The sequence below is a fragment of the Eubalaena glacialis genome, chromosome 10, assembly GCF_028564815.1.
Source record: "Eubalaena glacialis isolate mEubGla1 chromosome 10, mEubGla1.1.hap2.+ XY, whole genome shotgun sequence".
NCBI classification, from domain to species: domain Eukaryota; kingdom Metazoa; phylum Chordata; class Mammalia; order Artiodactyla; family Balaenidae; genus Eubalaena; species Eubalaena glacialis.
In genome coordinates, this window is record NC_083725.1 from 110721104 (window position 1) to 110739119 (window position 18016).

General features: G+C 39.6%; 1 protein-coding gene across 1 annotated transcript in view; it reads right to left on the bottom strand.

Moving 5' to 3' along the window:
- LPXN (leupaxin) overlaps positions 1-18016 on the bottom strand; it is a 41071-nt gene that overhangs the window by 1943 nt on the left and 21112 nt on the right. Inside the window, exons 5-7 of the mRNA XM_061201794.1 lie at positions 14640-14807; positions 13542-13715; positions 13345-13426 (exon numbers count right to left, since the gene is read on the bottom strand). Coding sequence (XP_061057777.1) covers positions 13345-13426; positions 13542-13715; positions 14640-14807 — 424 coding nt within the window. The remainder of the gene's footprint in view (positions 1-13344; positions 13427-13541; positions 13716-14639; positions 14808-18016) is intronic.

Consider the following 18016-nt stretch of genomic DNA (forward strand, 5'->3'; position numbering starts at 1 on the left):
GTTTTTGCAACATTTGTATTGATTTCTTTAAAATAATATGGGTAGATTTACAAGAAAGCAAATAATCAGTTATAGTAATTTGGTAATACCCTTGGTAGGCAAGGTTTTCACTGTGAAAAAAAGATACAAGCATAATATAAAACAATTTCAGTAAAGGAAAAAACCTGTAATCTTATATTAGAAATATCAGTATAGAGATAGCCTCATCCACCAGAGGGCAGACAGCAGAAGCAAGATGAACTACAATCCTAGAGCCTGTGGAACAAAAACCACATTCACAGAAAAATAGACAAGATGAAAAGGCAGAGGGCTATGTACCAGATGAAGGAACAAGATAAAACCCCAGAAAAACAACTAAATGAAATGGAGATAGGCAATCTTCCAGAAACAGAATTCAGTAAATGATAGTGAAGATGATCCAGGACCTCGGAAAAAGAATGGAGGCAAAGATCAAGAAGATGCAAGAAATGTTTAACAAAGATCTAGAAGAATTAAAGAACAAACAAACAGAGATGAACAATATGATAACTGTAATGAAAAATACACTAGAAAGAATCAATAGCAGAATAACTGAGGCAGAAGAACGGATAAGTGACCTGGAAAACAGAATGGTGGAATTCACTGCTGCGGAACAGAATAAAGAAAAAAGAATGAAAAGAAATGATGACAGCCTAAGAGACCTCTGGGACAACATTAAACGCAACAACATTCGCATTATAGGGGTCCCAGAAGGAGAAGAGAGAGAGAAAGGACCAGAGAAAATATTTGAAGAGATTATAGTCAAAAACTTCCCTAACATGGGAAAGGAAATAGCCACCCAAGTCCAGGAAGCGCAGAGAGTCCCATACAGGATAAACCCAAGGAGAAATATGCCGAGACACATAGTAATCAAATTGGCAAAAATTAAAGACAAAGAAAAATTATTGAAAGCAGCAAGGGAAAAATGACAAATAACATACAAGGGAACTCCCATAAGGTTAACAGCTGACTTCTCAGCAGAAACTCTACAAGCCAGAAGGGAGTGGCATGATATGCTTAAAGTGATGAAAGGGAAGAACCTACAACCAAGATTACTCTACCCGGCAAAGATCTCATTCAGATTCGATGGAGAAATCAAAAGCTTTACAGACAAGCAAAAGCTAAGAGAATTCAGCACCACCAAACCAGCTCTACAACAAATGCTAAAGGAACTTCTCTAAGTGGGAAACACAAGAGAAGAAAAGGACCTACAAAAACAAACCCAAAACAATTAAGAAAATGGTAATAGGAACATACATATTGATAATTACCTTAAACATGAATGGATTAAATGCTAGAACCGAAAGACACAGGCTTGCTGAATGGATACAAAAACAAGACCCATATATATGCTGTCTACAAGAGACCCACTTCAGACCTAGGGACACATACAGACTGAAAGTGAGGGGATGGAAAAAGATATTCCATGCAAATGGAAATCAAAAGAAAGCTGGAGGGCTTCCCTGGTGGCGCAGTGGTTGAGAGTCTGCCTGCCAATGCAGGGGACACGGGTTCGAGCCCTGGTCTGGGAAGATCCCACATGCCGCGGAGCAACTAGGCCCGTGAGCCACAATTACTGAGCCTGCGCGTCTGGAGCCTGTGCTCCGCAACAAGAGAGGCTGCGATAGTGAGAGGCCCGCGCACCGCAATGAAGAATGGCCCCCGCTTGCCACAACTGGAGAAAGCCCTTGCGCAGAAACGAAGACCCAACACAGCCATAAGTAAATAAATAAATAAATAAAATTTAAAAAAAAGAAAGCTGGAGTAGCAATACTCATATCAGATAAAATAGACTTTAAAATAAAGAATGTTACAAAAGACACGGACGCTACATATTGATCAAGGGATCAATCCAAGTAGAAGATATATCAATTATAAATATATATGCACCCAACATAGGAGCACCTCAATATATAAGGCAACTGCTAACAGCTATAAAAGAGGAAATCGACAGTTAACACAATAATAGTGGGGGACTTTAACACCTCACTTACACCAATGGACAGACCATCCAGACAGAAAAATAAGGAAACAAAAGCTTTAAATGACACAATAGACCAGATAGATTTAATTGATATTTATAGGACATTCCATCCAAAATCAGCAGGTTACACTTTCTTCTCAAGTGCGCACAGAACATTCTCCAGGATAGATCACATCTTGGGTCACAAATCAAGCCTCAGTAAATTTAAGAAAATTGAAATCATATCAAGCATCTTTTCTGACCACAACGCTATGAGATTAGAAATCAATCATAGGGAAAAAAACGTAAAAAACACAAACTCATGGAGGCTAAACAATACGTTACTAAATAACCAAGAGACCACTGAAGAAATCAAAGAGGAAATCAAAAAATACCTAGAGCAAATGACAATGAAAACATGACAATCCAAAACCTATGGGATGCAGCAAAAGCAGTTCTAAGAGGGAAGTTTATAGCTATACAATCCTACCTCGAGAAACAAGAAAAATGTCAAATGAACAATCTAACCTTACACCTAAAGGAACTAGAGAAAGAAGCACAAACAAAACCCAAAGTTAGCAGAAGGAAAGAAATCATAAAGATCAGAGTGGAAATAAATGAAATAGAAACAAAGCAAACAATAGCAAAGATCAATGAAACTAAAAGCTGTTTTTTTGAGAAGATAAACAAAATTGATAAACCATTAGCCAGACTCATCAAGAAAAAGAGGGAGAGGGCTCAAATCAATAAAATTAGAAATGAAAAAGGAGAAGTTACAACAGACACCGCAGAAATACAAAGCATCCTAAGAGACTACTAAAAGCAACTCCATGCCAATAAAATGTACAATCTGGAAGAAATGGACAAATTCTTAGAAAGGTATAATCTTCCAAGACTGAACCAGGAAGAAATAGAGACTATGAACACACTAATCACAAGTAATGAAATTGAAACTGTGATTAAAAATCTTCCAACAAACAAAAGTCCAGGACCAGATGGCTTCACAGGTGAATTCTATCAAACATTTAGAGAAGAGCTAACACCCATCCTTCTGAAACTCTTCCAAAAAATTGCAGAGGAAGAAACACTTCCAAGCTCATTCTATGAGGCCACCATCACCCTGATACCAAAACCAGACAAAGATACTACAAAAAAAGAAAATTACAGACCAATATCACTGATGAATATAGATGCAAAAATCCTTAACAAAATACTAGCAAACAGAATCCAACAACACATTAAAAGGATCATACACCACGATCAAGTGGCATTTATCCCAGGGATGCAAGGATTCTTCAATATATGCAAATCAATCAATGTGATACACCATATTAACAAATTGAAGAATAAAAACCATATGATCATCTCAATAGATGCAGAAAAAGCTTTTGACAAAATTCAACACCCATTTATGATAAAAACTCTCCAGAAAGTGGGCATAGAGGGAACCTACTTCAACATAATAAAGGCCATATATGACAAACCCATAGCAAACATCATTCTCAATGGTGAAGAACCGAAAGCATTTCCATTAAGATCAGGAACGAGACAAGGATGTCCATTCTAGCCACTCTTATTCAACATAGTTTTGGAAGTCCTAGCCACGGCAATCAGAGAGGAAAAAGCAATAAGAGGAATAAAAATTGGAAAAGAAGAAGTAAAACTGTCACTGCTTGCCGATGACATGATACAATACATAGAAAATCCTAAAGATGCCACCAGAAAACTACTAGAACTAATCAATGAATTTGGTAAGGTTGCAGGATACAAAATTAATGCACAGAAATCTCTGGCATTCCTATACACCAGCAACAAAAAATCAGAAAGAGAAATTAAGGAAACACTCCCATTTACCATTGCAACAAAAAGAATAAAACACCTAGGAATAAACCTAAGGAGGCAGAAGACTTGTACTCAGAAAACTATAAAACACTGACGAAAGAAATCAAAGATGACATAAATAGATGGAGAAATACACCATGTTCTTGGATTGGAAGAATTAATATTGTGAAAATGGCTATACTACCCAAAGCAATCTACAGATTCAATGCAATCCCTATCAAACTACCAATGGCATTCTTCACAGAATTAGAACAAAAAATTTTACAGTTCGTATGGAAACACAAAAGACCCCAAATAGCCAAAGGAATCTTGAGAAAGAAAAACGGAGTTGGAGGAATCAGGCTCCCCGACTTCAAACTATACCACAAAGCTACAGTAATCAAGACAGAATGGTACTGGCACAAAAACAGAAATATAGATCAATGGTACAGGATAGAATGCCCAGTGATAAACCCACGCACGTATGGGCACCTAATTTATGACAAAGGAGGCAAGAACATAAAATGGAGAAAAGCCAGATTCTTCACTAAGTGGTGCTGGGAAAACTGGACAGCTACATGTAAAAGAATGAAATTAGAACACTACCTAGCACCATACACAAAAGTAAACTCCAAATGGATTGAAGACTTAAATGTAAGACCAGACACTATAAAACTCTTAGAGGAAAACATAGGAAAAACACTCTTTGACATAAACCACAGCAAGATCTTTTATGACCCACCTCCTAGAGTAACAGAAATAAAAACAAAAATAAACAAGTGAGACTTAATTAAACTTAAAAGCTTTTGCACAGCAAAGGAAACCCTAAACACGACAAAAGGACAACCCTCAGAATGGGAGAAAATATTTGCAAATGAAACAACAGACAAAGGATTAATCTCTAAAATATATAAACACCTCATGACGCTCAATATCAAAAAAACAAACAATCCAGTTAAAAAATGGGTGGAAGACCTAAACAGACATTTCACCAAGGAAGACATACATATGGACAAGAGGCACATGAAAAGATGCTCAACATCACTAATTATTAGAGAAATGCAAATCAAAACTACAATGAGATATCACCTCACACCATTCACAATGGCCATTATCAAAAAATCTAGAAACAATAAATGCTGGAAAGGGTGTGGTAAAAAGGGAACCCTCTTGCACTGTTGGTGGGAATGTAAACTGATACAGCCACTATGGAAAGCAGTATGGAGGTTCCTTAAAAAACTAAAAATATAAATACCATATGACCCAGCAATCCCACTACTGGGCATATACCCAGAGAAAACCATAATTCAAAAAGGCACATGTACCACAATGTTCATTGCAGCTATTTACAATAGCCAGGCCATGGAACTGACCTAAATGCCCATCAACAGATGAATGGATAAAGAAGACATGGCACATATATACAATGGAATATTACTCAGCCATAAAAAGAAACAAAATTGAGTTATTTGTAGTGAGGTGGATGGACCTAGAGTCTGTCATACAGAGTGAAGTAAGTCAGAAAGAGAAAAACAAATACCGTATGCTAACACATATATATGGAATCTAAAAAAAAATGGTACTGATGAACCTAGTTGCAGGGCAGAAATAAAGAGGTAGACATAGATAATGGACTTGAGGACATGGGGTGGGAGGTCGAACCTGGGGTGATGTGAGAGTAGCATCGACATATATACACTACCGAATTTAAAATAGTTGGTTGCTGGGAAGCAGCAGCATAGGACAGGGAGATCAGTTCAGTGCTTTGCGAGGACCTAGAGGGGTGGGATAGGGAGGACGGGAGGGAGGCTCAAGAGGGAGGGGATATGGGGACATGTGTATGCATATGGCTGATTCGCTTTGTTGTGCAACAGACACTAACAGTATTGTGAAGCAATTATACTCCAATAAAGATTAAGAAAAAAAAAGATTTCTTTTAAATATATAAATATCTCAATCCTGGAAATTAATCCATACAAATAATTCAAGAGAAGAAAATTCTATGTTTAAAGATAGTCATTACAGGACTTCCTTAGTGGCGCAGTAGTTAAGAATCCGCCTGCCAATGCAGGGGACATGGGTTCGAGCCCTGGTCCAGGAAGATCCCACATGCCGTGGAGCAACTAAGCCCGTGCGCCACAACTACTGAGCCTGCACTCTAGAGCCCGTAAGCCACAACTACTGAGCCGTGTACCACATCTACTGAAGCCCGTGTGCCTAAAGCCCATGCTCTGCAACAAGAGAAGCCACCGCTACGAGAAGCCAAGCGCACCACAACGAAGAGTAGCCCCCGCTTGCCGCAAGTAGAGAAAGTCCGTGTGCAGCAACGAAGACCCAACGCAGCCACAAATTAATTAATTAATTAATTAATTTAAAAAAATAGATAGTCATTACAACACTACTAAGACACCAGAAGTATTCTAACTATACTACTACAAGCACATTTATTGTAGTTGTTTTCAGTATTTGGAACTATAATGCTTCAATGAACATCTTCAGGCATATAATCCATTATAATTTGTTTACATAAAGAAAGCCCTAATGGAATAACCGATATTATTTAAATTATTATTATAAAATTATGAAACAACATGGAGAAATGCTTAAGTAAAAAAAAAGGAACTTCAGATACACTATAACTTTTGTATTCATAAATATTAATAAATGTAGAAAAATATTGGTAGGGCAAATTTTTTGTTGCATTAGGTTAAGAAGGTAATAGATTATAAATTAAATTTTATGCAAAGTCTTCTTATTGTCCTTACATTAAAAAAAAGAAAAATATAATAAACTAATGCATCCTCAAGCACTTATTCAAGTGATATATTCCCTCTGCTTCAAAAATCACTTCCCAAGATACCCAGATGGTTTGGTTCTTCACTTAACTCAGGAGTCTGCTTAAGAGAACAACTGATCAGATCACCCTATTTCAAACAGAGCCCTGTCACTCTCCCCACAACCTCTCCTAACACACAGAACAAGTTAGTTAATTAGTTAGCTGGCTAGTTTGATTATTGTCTGTCTTTCTCACTAGCATATATGCACCATGAAGGCAGGAACTTTGTTTTTTGTCATTGTCTCCCTAGCACCTAGAATAGTAACTGACACATATATAGTAGCTGCTCAATAAATATTTAACGAATGAGCAGACATGTGAACAATTTTACAATAGCAAAATTGAGACCATCAGCTTCAGAAGAGGGTTGCCCCACTTCAAGATTAACTAGAACATGTATAAACAGGAGAAATTTTCTGGAAGAAACTCTCCTTAGCGTTTACAAGGAGAGTCTCCCTAAGATGAAGAGGACTATTAGCAGTCCCATTTGCGCAGGGAAGTACTTTGTACTGGTTCCAACTGAGGGCTCTCCCTACAGTATTAAATCAAAATTAGATTCTTCACAGCATTCCTCCCATTTTACAGGTGAGAAAAGGGAAGCTCAAAGAAATTACATATAACCAATGTCAGTGGAAGAGCTGAAATTCAAATCTAGGCCTAACTTCAAAGCCTAACTTGGATGTCACACCCCTAGCTTAAATGCATTCTGACCTTGACCTCTCTGTGGGAACTGAGAGTATTAGCTGAGTCCAAATATCATAACCCAATAACTTTGTAAATATGAGAGCTCTCTAACTGTGCCCCACCAAAACAGCATGTAAGCAAAACATGCACAGTGGATTGGAAAGCAGCCCATCCAAGAAACATTATTTCTAGAAATACGCTTTGATAGCAGCAGCCAGACCAAAAACAGGCAATAGGAGTAGCCAGGTTTGGGACCCAAATCATGTAGCTGCAGTGGTCTGTTATCTGCGGTCAATTTTTGATATGCCTTACCTTGTTCAACTATGCTTTCTTTGAAAAGCAGACAATTTAATAGACTTCTGAGGTCTCTATATCTAAGAATGTAAACTAATAATTTTATAAGCTGTCCTGTATTCTTCTTTTCTACCCCTGAGACACAGAAGAGCTCACGTTGCTTTTTCACTTTATCGAAGAATGTCTAGAGTCTGATCAAGTACAAAACTGAAAGCAGGCATGGGGGTTCCCTGGTGGCACAGTGGATAAGAAGCTGCCTGCCAGTGCAGGGGATACAGGTTCAATCCCTGGTCCAGGAAGATCCCACATGCCACGGAGCAACTAAGCCCGTGCGCCACAACTACTGAGCCTGCGCTCTAGAGCCCGTGAGCCACAACTACTGAGCCTGTGTGCCACAACTACTGAAGCCCGCGTGCCTAGAGCCCGTGTTCTGCAGCAAGGGTAGCCCCCGCTCACCGCAACTAGAGAAAGCCCGTGCGCAGTAATGAAGACCCAACGCAGCCATACATACATACATACATACATACATACATACATACATAAATAAACTGAAAGCAGGCAGTCCCGCTATTTAAGAAAAACAAACCAACACCCACAACCATCTTTCTTGCTTTTGTGTGGCACACAAACTATAACGTGCATCCATCACCTGGAGATTTTGTCAATATGCTGACTGCTGGGTCCCATCCCACCCAGAGTTTCTGATTCAGTAGGTTTGGGATGGGGCTCGAAAATTTGCATTCTTGACAAGTCCCCAAGGTGATGCTGATGCTTCATAAAGCAAATGGCATAAAACTGTGCTTGCCTATAAGTAGGTGTTACTTGAGAAAATTATAAGACATTCCGACTGACCCTCATCTAGGCATTTACAGGGTATCTGGTCTCAAGAATGAGAAAGCAGAGAAGTAACAGCCTCCCTTTCAACTCAGGTGAGTCTCAGGAGAGGAATCAAAAGCAATCAGCCAAACTTGCTGTGATACCCCTGCATTTAGTAATCCAATAAATTGAGGAAGTTTCAGCACTAACTTTCCTGGAGGCTCTCTCTGGGGCCAATTACCTCTGGAGGACGGATGAGAAACACTAACAATTCGAAGTGCCTTAGAGAGAAGAAGGGTGTTTATATTCTGGTGAGGCTCCTAGCCACAGGGGAAATTAGGGAGCACCTGCATGGCCTGGATAATGAACAATTAAAAAGAAAGACATAGGCACTGAGGACCTGGTCCCTGTGGGAGGATGCTAAGTCCCGATGTGCTTAGAAACTTGAACCTTAAAGAGGAATTCTCTGAACTGAAACAAAAATGCAGACGAATTTAATTTCCCAGGAGGCTCAGTAGTTAAGCTGTCATTACAGAAACTTTGTGTGTGACTATGTGACTTGGGGCAAGGCAGGATGCCTTGGACTAATTAATGGACTAACCATATGGCAGGAGACCCATTTACAGAAAACAAAGGATGAAAACAAAAATACAACCCAAGAGGAGCTTCTGATTAGTAAATGGCCTTTTTTGTCACTTGTCTCAATAAGTATGTTTTAGGTGTGGCTTCATATTTTCATGTAAAGTCATAAAGGACCAAATCAGCCTTGTCTGGTTAGAAGGGGTCCAAGTCAAAAACAGTAAGAACTAGCTACCTTCATGGCGCTTTCTGATCACCCTATGAATAGGGTATTTTTCTTTTGTATCTAACTTACGTCTCTTCTTGAAATATGTCTGCATCCTGTTATTCTGCTCTCAGGCAACTTCCACATCATAATCATCTGTGAGCAGTATTCACTTGCTGACTGTTCTACTCAACAAACCCTCAGACTTCTAAGGCTACCAGTGCAATATAAACTGACCATGACTTAGATTAAATCTCAATGAAAAATGTTGCTTAACCAAAGTGCAATCTAAAAATGAAAGACCTAATGATTTGTGAAAAGCATTGAACAAGCTTCAGTGAGCAAGCAAATTACTACAAAGCACTTTGACAATGGATTTTATCAGTGCTACTCTATCCAGGTCTGTCTTCAAATAAAGTGTACCCTGTTGGTGCCAAGAAAGTAAAGAGACAACAACAGCAGAAGAGGGATTGAGTCTCTGTCAAGGGGCAGTTATGATGGTACAGAACAAAACATGGAACTTGCTGAAATGAGACCTGAATTTAAATTCCAATTCTTTGATTTTCTAGTTGCATGACTTTAAAAAAATCACTTTACCTCCCTGATGCTCAGTGTTTCCACCTATAACTTGGTAAAATGTGGGATAAAATTATTCTCTCAAAGTTGTGGTGGGGATTAAATGAATAATAGTTAGGAATATACATAATAACCTGCCTGATATTTAGGACCTGACCTCCAGGAGAATGGCACAACATACAGGTATATCTTCACACCCTCTTGAAACATCACCACAATAGTTAAAGAATTATTTAAAACAGAAAGACTCACAGGAAAAAAGAGAAAAGGAAAGGACATGCCACAGATGAGATATCAATAAAATTCTCCAAAATTTAAAGTAGGTATTAGAGTGGCATGTAGCTTGGCAGAAAGAAAAAACAAACTGAAACCTAAATCTCTGAAGAGGGGAGGTGCCAATAAAACTCAAGCCATCCTGAGCTCCAAAACATCAAAGGGGCTCAGGAACTGAATGCATAAAATAGTCTTCAATGCTGAAAACAGGATTGGTTGAAAGTCTGAAGAGCTGTCAGAAAATCAGATCTCTCATCTTACCACAAGATGCAGTGATTATTTCTATAAATTTCAAACCAGAGGGTCTCAATGATCAGGGATACTGGACATCATAAGAAAAGAAGTCAAGCTTTCCACTAAAAATTGAGAATTAAATAAAAGTTGGCATGCCAAATGGTGAAAACCCCATTCCCCAATCTCTTTTACTAACTTCTGTAATGTCAACAAAGGAGAATATCTCTTTGGTAAAATTTATTCAAGATGAAAGACCTAAAATATTAATAGTCAGGGGTCCCGCAGCAAAATGGCCAGAGCACCCTACCTGAGTACCATAGAGTTGAGTCCACCAGTCAACACGTTCTGCCTTACCCACAGAGCTTCCAGTTAGCATTTTAGTGTCTCATTCATTCTTAAATAAAAAATGGGCAAAAAAAGGTCAGCAGCATTTGGCAAAGACCATTGTAACAAGATATAAGGCATCAAGACGTAATAGACGTCAAAGTTCAAAGTGGGCTGCAAGACATCCCTCAAAGTAGATAGCCACGGACTATTTGCACAAATCTTGAACTCCTCACTCACACCTAGGATATAAAACAGGTAAAGAGAAAGGGAAATTGAGAGAGGGATTTCTTTGGAGAAAACTGTGCTATGTGTGCTCCACCACCACCACCAAGAAGCGTGCGGTATGGTTCCGGCGAACCGCAAGTCAAGAGAGGGAACTCAGTGGGACCACTCAGAGAGCTGGGTATGTGTCCCCTGCCATTAGCGGGATACAGCTGATGGTACTTGATTCATCCCAGGTGAGCATCTGGCTGAAGGGGCCTATGGCAGCTGAATAGAGTGATGCGCCTGAAATTAACTGCAGTCCCCACTGACTGCAAGAGAAAGATGCAAGTTTCCCATGGTCCCTATTTGAAACTATGAGTGAAAGAGTTAATCTGGAACCATTATAATCATTTCTAAGTGATCACCTCGAGGGAACAATGAAAATCCTGCAGAAAAGAGTCTCTGTGGAATGGATCCTCAAAGATCCATGTGCTAAGGGGAGACCAGCCAGCCGAGACATGTAAAGGGCCACCAAGAATTTGTAATTGGATCCGGACCGAATCCACAAAAACGTCCAAGTAAAAAAAGAAAGAGTTAAATATCTGCCAGGCCCGGAGAGCACAAAGCAAATTAGACAAGTTAGAACTCTCCTGCCCTCCAGTCTCACCTCTTCCACCCCTGTTTCAACCCTGGAGGGGTCAGCTATCAAGATTAGCAATGGGTATGAGAGTGGAAGCAAGAAAGGACCAATGAAAGGCCACAACCCCCTTCCCTGGCCTCCTGCAGCTTAAAGGCCCCACCAGGGGAGAGAGTAGCTGTCACTTTAAAGTTGGAAAGCTTTAGCTCTTACACAGACTGAATTACCTAAGGACTCAGATTTGTGTTTTGTGTCTTAAATTGATTTTCTATTTAGCAGAGTTTATTAAGAACAATAAAAAAAGACATGGGACTGCCCAAATCTTTATTTAGAAGAAAACTTTTCCCACTGAGTGAATTCTAAAAGGACAGGAACAGAAAAAATAAAGAAGCTTTCTGATTCCATGCATGAATCATATTTGTTCAAAAGAAACATAAAAAGAAGTCAGAAAAAAATTAAGAAAATTCAGAAAACAGAAGGAAAAAAAGCTTGCAAAAAGAGAAAAACAGGTCACATAGAAAGGATCAGGAACAAGAACAAAATTTTAAGAAAAAACTTCTCAACCATGGAAGATGGAAGACAGCGAAGCAATGTCTTCAGACTGATGAGGGGAAATAGTTTCCACCTAGAATTCTATGTCCAGGCCACTTAAGGTAGACAAAATATTTTCAGATATTCAAGGTTTCAAAACTTTTACCTCCTATTCATTCTTTCTCAGAAGCTACTGGAGGTGTGCTCCACCAAAATAAAGGCAATAACATGTATTGAAAGATAGAGGGAAATAGTAAAAATAATTCCCAAGATAACGGCCCAGAATAACGGCTTCTCAGCAGGCCTGAGGAGAAACCGTTTTAGGCAGGAGCAGAAAGCTCAAGGCCTCCTGGACAGACGTCTCCAAGAAGAAAACAAATGGAACTGACATATTACCACATGTGGTGGACCCTTTTGGGAAGGATTTCACAGCTCTGTCAGATAAATTAGTGATAAGTACAATGAAAATTAAGCTAATGAAAAAGGGATCCAAATATTAACTTCAGGAAAAAAACAAATGTGTATGAAAAGGACACCATGATAATGATAATCATCATCATTACCAGCCTCCATGCGCCAGGCACTGTTGTAAACGCTATACTGATACTGTCTCTTAAAATCTTCATAATGACCCTAGAAGGTAAGCATTATTATTAGGCCCATTTTACTCATGAGGAAAGTGAGGTACAAAGAGGTTAAATGACTTGAACAACATCACATAGCTGATAAATACCACAGCCCAGATTTGAACCAGACAGTCTAACCCCAAAATCCATGCTCTACTATATCAGTTTGTTACGTGGCTGAGCTGTGAGCAATATTTATGTGACTGTCAACATATACACACTGAATACTGATCTGACCTATAATTATGACCTACTTATAACTGAGAGAATGGGGGAGGAATTATGTTGGGGGTAGGTGGGGTAGTAATAAAATTTCTAAATCCTCATCTCTCCTGGTAGAAAGTTAATACATAATGGTTAAAACTGGGGGGGAAAAATCAGTATATAGTAATATATTATTTAAAACATACAAATAAATAATAGAAGAAGCTAAAAAATTTACGGAGGAGAACTGGATTTGGCAGTGGAAAAAGGAAAAGCAAGGGACTGTTCTTTTTAATATTACTCTTGAAGTAATATTTGCATTTTTAAACTATGCATTTGTATTTCTTTGATTAAAAAAGTCAATTTAAACAAAATTCATCAATGTTGGAAAAAGGTAGGGAGGGATGGCATTTGGTACTGAAACGGGCACTTGGATGGTAGAGGCAAGAACCAGGACCAACAAAGCAGATCAGGGAAAAGCTCTGCTGGTCTTCTTGTAACCACCCTGGGTCATACCTTCTTCACCAAACACCTCTCCACAGTGAGCACAGAAGAAGTGCTCTGGGTGCCAGGTTTGGTTCATGGCCGTCAGCACTTTCTGGAAAAGAAACACACCGGAGACATTAAAATGCTACAGAGCTGTAAAACCTGACCCCAGCTCTAAGTGAGGAGTAAAAGCTACATGAAAGCAGGGGGGAGGGCGGTTTACTTACATCCAGGATGGGAGCTCCACAGTAAGCACAGCGTGGAGAGAAAAGGTGGTGGTAGTCCTTGGGGCAGTAGGCCAAGCCACTCCGCTCAAAGAAGGGACTGGAGCCGATCTCTCTTTTGCAGTGAGCGCAGACGAAGTGCTCCGGATGCCACGCTTGCCCTAGAGCATGGATCACCTGGAGAACAAAACAAAGCCTGGCAAGCGGGGGCCCAGTTGGGGGCTCTAGGGTCCATAGGGGGCACGACTCTGGAGGGCGCTCTTCCAACCGTATTCCATGTAAACGACTCCCCCTGGAGTTGCACAACACTGAGGTCTAGACCTAGGTTCTACCCATGTGGTCTCTTGTCTGTACTTTATGGATAGTAAAACAGTGCCCAACTTTCCTGAGCGATCACACTGAGAAAGGCCTATAAATGATCATTCCCACTATACTGCCCCAGAGGCTGGGAGAAACAAAACAGAGCATCGCAGTGATGGACAAGAGATAACTAACCATACCTTGGCATGGAAGGGACCCCTGGAAGAGGAGAAGGCCAATGACAGTTCTTATTCCTCTGATCTGAACACCACACCTCACACCCCATGCAAAATCAGGTCTCAAAGCCCTTTATTAAGGTTTTGGTGAAGGATGATGCCCGAGCAGGAGTCTGTGGCCATGATATGGAGCCGAGTGCAGGTAAAAATCGAAATCAATTGATTTACACCCAGAATGTCTGAACAGAGGGAGCAGTGAGAAAGTTCCTCTGGGTGAAGGCAGTACAAGAAATTGGTTAAGAGCTCAAACTCGGGAGCCAGACTCTCCTGGGTTTGGATCTTACCTCTACCTCCCACTAGACCTTGGACACGTCAGTTAATGACCCTGAGTCCTCGGGTTCCTCATCTTTATAAAGGGCTTGTGGCCACTGAAGGGCTAATGTGACCATTAAATAAAGGAATACTTGTAAAGTGCTTTGTTCAGTGCCTGGAGCACTGTAAGGGACCAGTAACTATTACTAAACTATCTTGGAATATAAGGAGAAAGAGCAATCCTTAGTGGGATGGAGACAGACATACACACAGACACAGACGGCTGCAGGATCAATGTCTTGGCCTATCCCACCTTTCCAGCAATCGGTTTCCAGCAGGAAACACAATGGCCCTTGGGCACTGTCGCAATTCCAAGGTCCTGCAGTTCCTGCTCCAAACCCCCCAGCATTGAGTCCAGGGAGGCCTTGTGATCCTGCTTGTCTGGTAAGTGTTTCTTGCTGGTATCTGCTTTCACTGTAACCTGTATCAGGAAGAGAACCACAGAGACAATCATCCTCACTGGCATCTTCTGCACGATCCCTTAGTCTTTCGCTAGCCTTCCTCCAAGGCACTGGGAGAATCTAACATTGTAACACCAATAAAAATGCTTTCATTTCCTTTTCATTCTAAGTTCCTCAGGGCAAATGAAATCTGACTAATCTTCCTCTGTTTGCAAATCTTTTCTGGCAATAGGAAATTGAATACATGAAGATGATACTTTATCTCTTATGATGACCACAGGTCAACAATTAACCTTATCTTCTTTTTATTCATTTATTTTGCAATATTTATTGGGCACCTGGTTTGTGCCAATCACTGCTCTAGGCTCTTGTTATAGAACAATGTACAAGACCAACCAAGTGTCTGCCGTCATGCAGTTTACATTCTCTGGGTAATAGACAATAAGCAATTAAAGAAATAAATATATGATGTATATCTCAGGTGGAGATAAGATGTAAGTTATATATTGAGACAAATGACAGAGGGTGGAATGGAGAGGAAAAACTGATTTAGATGAGGGTGATCAGAGAAGGCTCTCTAAGGAGGTGATATCTGAGCAGATATTTGAGTGATGTACTGAGATCTAGAAATATTGATATTTGTGGGAAAAGCATTCCAGAGGGAAGGAAGGCCCAGAGGAAGGAGACAGTCTGACACATAAAAAGAAAAGTAAAAAAGGTCAGTAGGGCTAGAGCTGAGGGAGTGAGAATGAGTGAGTCAGGAAAAAATGATGGAAAAAGAGGCAAAGATCACATAGGGCCCTCAGGATAAAAGCTGCGGTTTTATTCCAAGGGTGATGGAACCATTTTGTTTCACGCATGAGCGTGAAAGAATCTGATTTACAAGATCCTTGTGGTAGCCGAGTGAGGAATTAGGTGTGGGCAAGCCAGAGTGGAATTAGAGGCACTAGTTAGGCAGGAGACCATTATAACAGCTCAAACTAGAAATGACTTGGACCAGTGTCAGTGGAGAAGGTGGTGAGAAGTTGTCAGATAAGACTTGCTGATGGATTGGATTTATTAAAGCAAAACTCCAAAACAGTTATTATAAAACGTTCAAAGGAAAAACCTCAAATTACAAAACAGAACAAATTACAAATTGCCCAACTTATCCTTCATCAACTCTTGTCCTGAGATTCCGTCTCTCTCAACTCCTTTCCAACTGGGCTACTGCAAACATCTATCTAATACTTCCTGATCAGAGAACTACAATGATTCTCCATTGCTTCCAGCATGGAATTTGCAGCAATAGATGGACATTCAAAGTTTCCCATCCACTGCCCTCACTTTACCTTTCCAATCTCATCTTTTATTACTCAGTAAAAAGCCTCCATTGTTTAAAGCCAGCCAGGTTCCCTGCAGTCTCCTGAATGTGATCTGTTACTGTCTGCCTTCAGGCCTCTACTTATCCACTTTTTACTGCCTGGAATAACCTCACATTAGCTCACTAATCCAAAATGCTCATTTCCCTTCAAGAATCTTATCATATGACACATTTCCTTCCTCCTCTATTATATAATGTTAGTTAATGTTGAAGAGAGTAGTGTTCAAAAGGTTAACATGGAAAGGCCTGAAAGTACCTAAGTAAAAACACAATAATATATCTATAGCTACACATCGTACATTTACATCTATAGCTATTTGCTGGTATATTCCAGAGTACTTTTGAAAGGATATGTAAAAAGTAGAAAATACTGACTACCTCCAAGGGGCAGAACTGGATGGCTGGGAACAGCTCACTGTAAACTTTTGTACTTTTGATTTTTGTACAGTGTAAAGGTATTCAAAAAATAAACAGATATTTTTTGAAATAAACCAAGACACGTGCTAAACCAATTTAAAAACACCACACAATTAAAACTCCTAGTGCAGGGACTTCCCTGGCAGTCCAGCGGTTAAGACTCTGCACTTCCAATGCAGGGGACGTGGGTTCGATCCCTGGTCGGGGAACTAAGATCCCACATACAGAGCGGCATGGCCAAGAAAAAAAAAAATTCCTAATGTAGATTTTTTTCTAGTATTTTCAGATATACAGTGCAATGAGGAATGCACCCAGCTTTACTGTAGACATTAAAGAAACCTTGTTTCTGATATTTATTCATTTGTCCCTCTAATAAGTACGCATTATTCATAATGTATCAGGAACAGTGCTGGGCATTGGAAGTCCAAAGGTGAGCCACAGAGATAAGCTTCCTGCCCTTCCAATCACACACATTTTTATACACTGACCTGAAATTATTTCATGCTCATTTCATGGGTACATATCATATCCCCCAACCAATTCAGAATGGATGGATTCTCTATCTTAAGAATTCTAGCTCAATATTCTGTAATAACCTAAATGGGAAAAGAATTTGAAAAGGAATATATACCTGTATATGTATAAGTGAATCACTTTGTTGTACACCTGAAACTAACACAACACTGTTAATCAACTATACTCCAACATAAAATAGTTTAAAAAAAGAATGAATTCTAGATGATAATTCCCTTAATAAATTCTTAGGTCCATTTATGTGAGTTCCATTCCCTGCCAGGCCAGTGAGCTTGCCACCCATGCTCTGGAGACTAGAACAAGGGGGCAGATTTTATCTCAGTATGAGTTTAGGACTCATCCTTCCTACTGTCAAAGCCACACTTTGCTCTCCCTTGCTCTGACCCAGCTAGCCCACAGGTGTCCTCCATCCCACTCAGGGGGTTCTCTTTAACAGCCCTTCCACGCTTTATCCAGCTTTAGTGGCAAACAATCTGTCTTTTATTCTATAAATGTCACAGAGTCTTATGCCTCATTTTATCAAGCACACTCCAAGCCCCTTGAGATCAGAACCCATATCACAGTATCTTTTATGTCCAGATAATACACCTTAAAAAAATTGATACAAATGAACTTATATACACAACAGAAATGGACCCACAGACATAAAAACCAAACTTATGGTTTCCAAAGGGGTAAAGGGGTGGTGGGGGGTAAATTAGGAGTTTGGGATTAACATATACACATTACTATATATAAAATAGATAACCAACAAGGACCTGCTGGCTAGCACAAGGAACTATACTCAATATTTTGTAATAACCTATAAGGGAAAAGAATCAGTTTATATATATATATATATATATATATATATATATATATATATACACACACACACACACATAACTGAATCACTTTGCTGTACACCTGAAACTA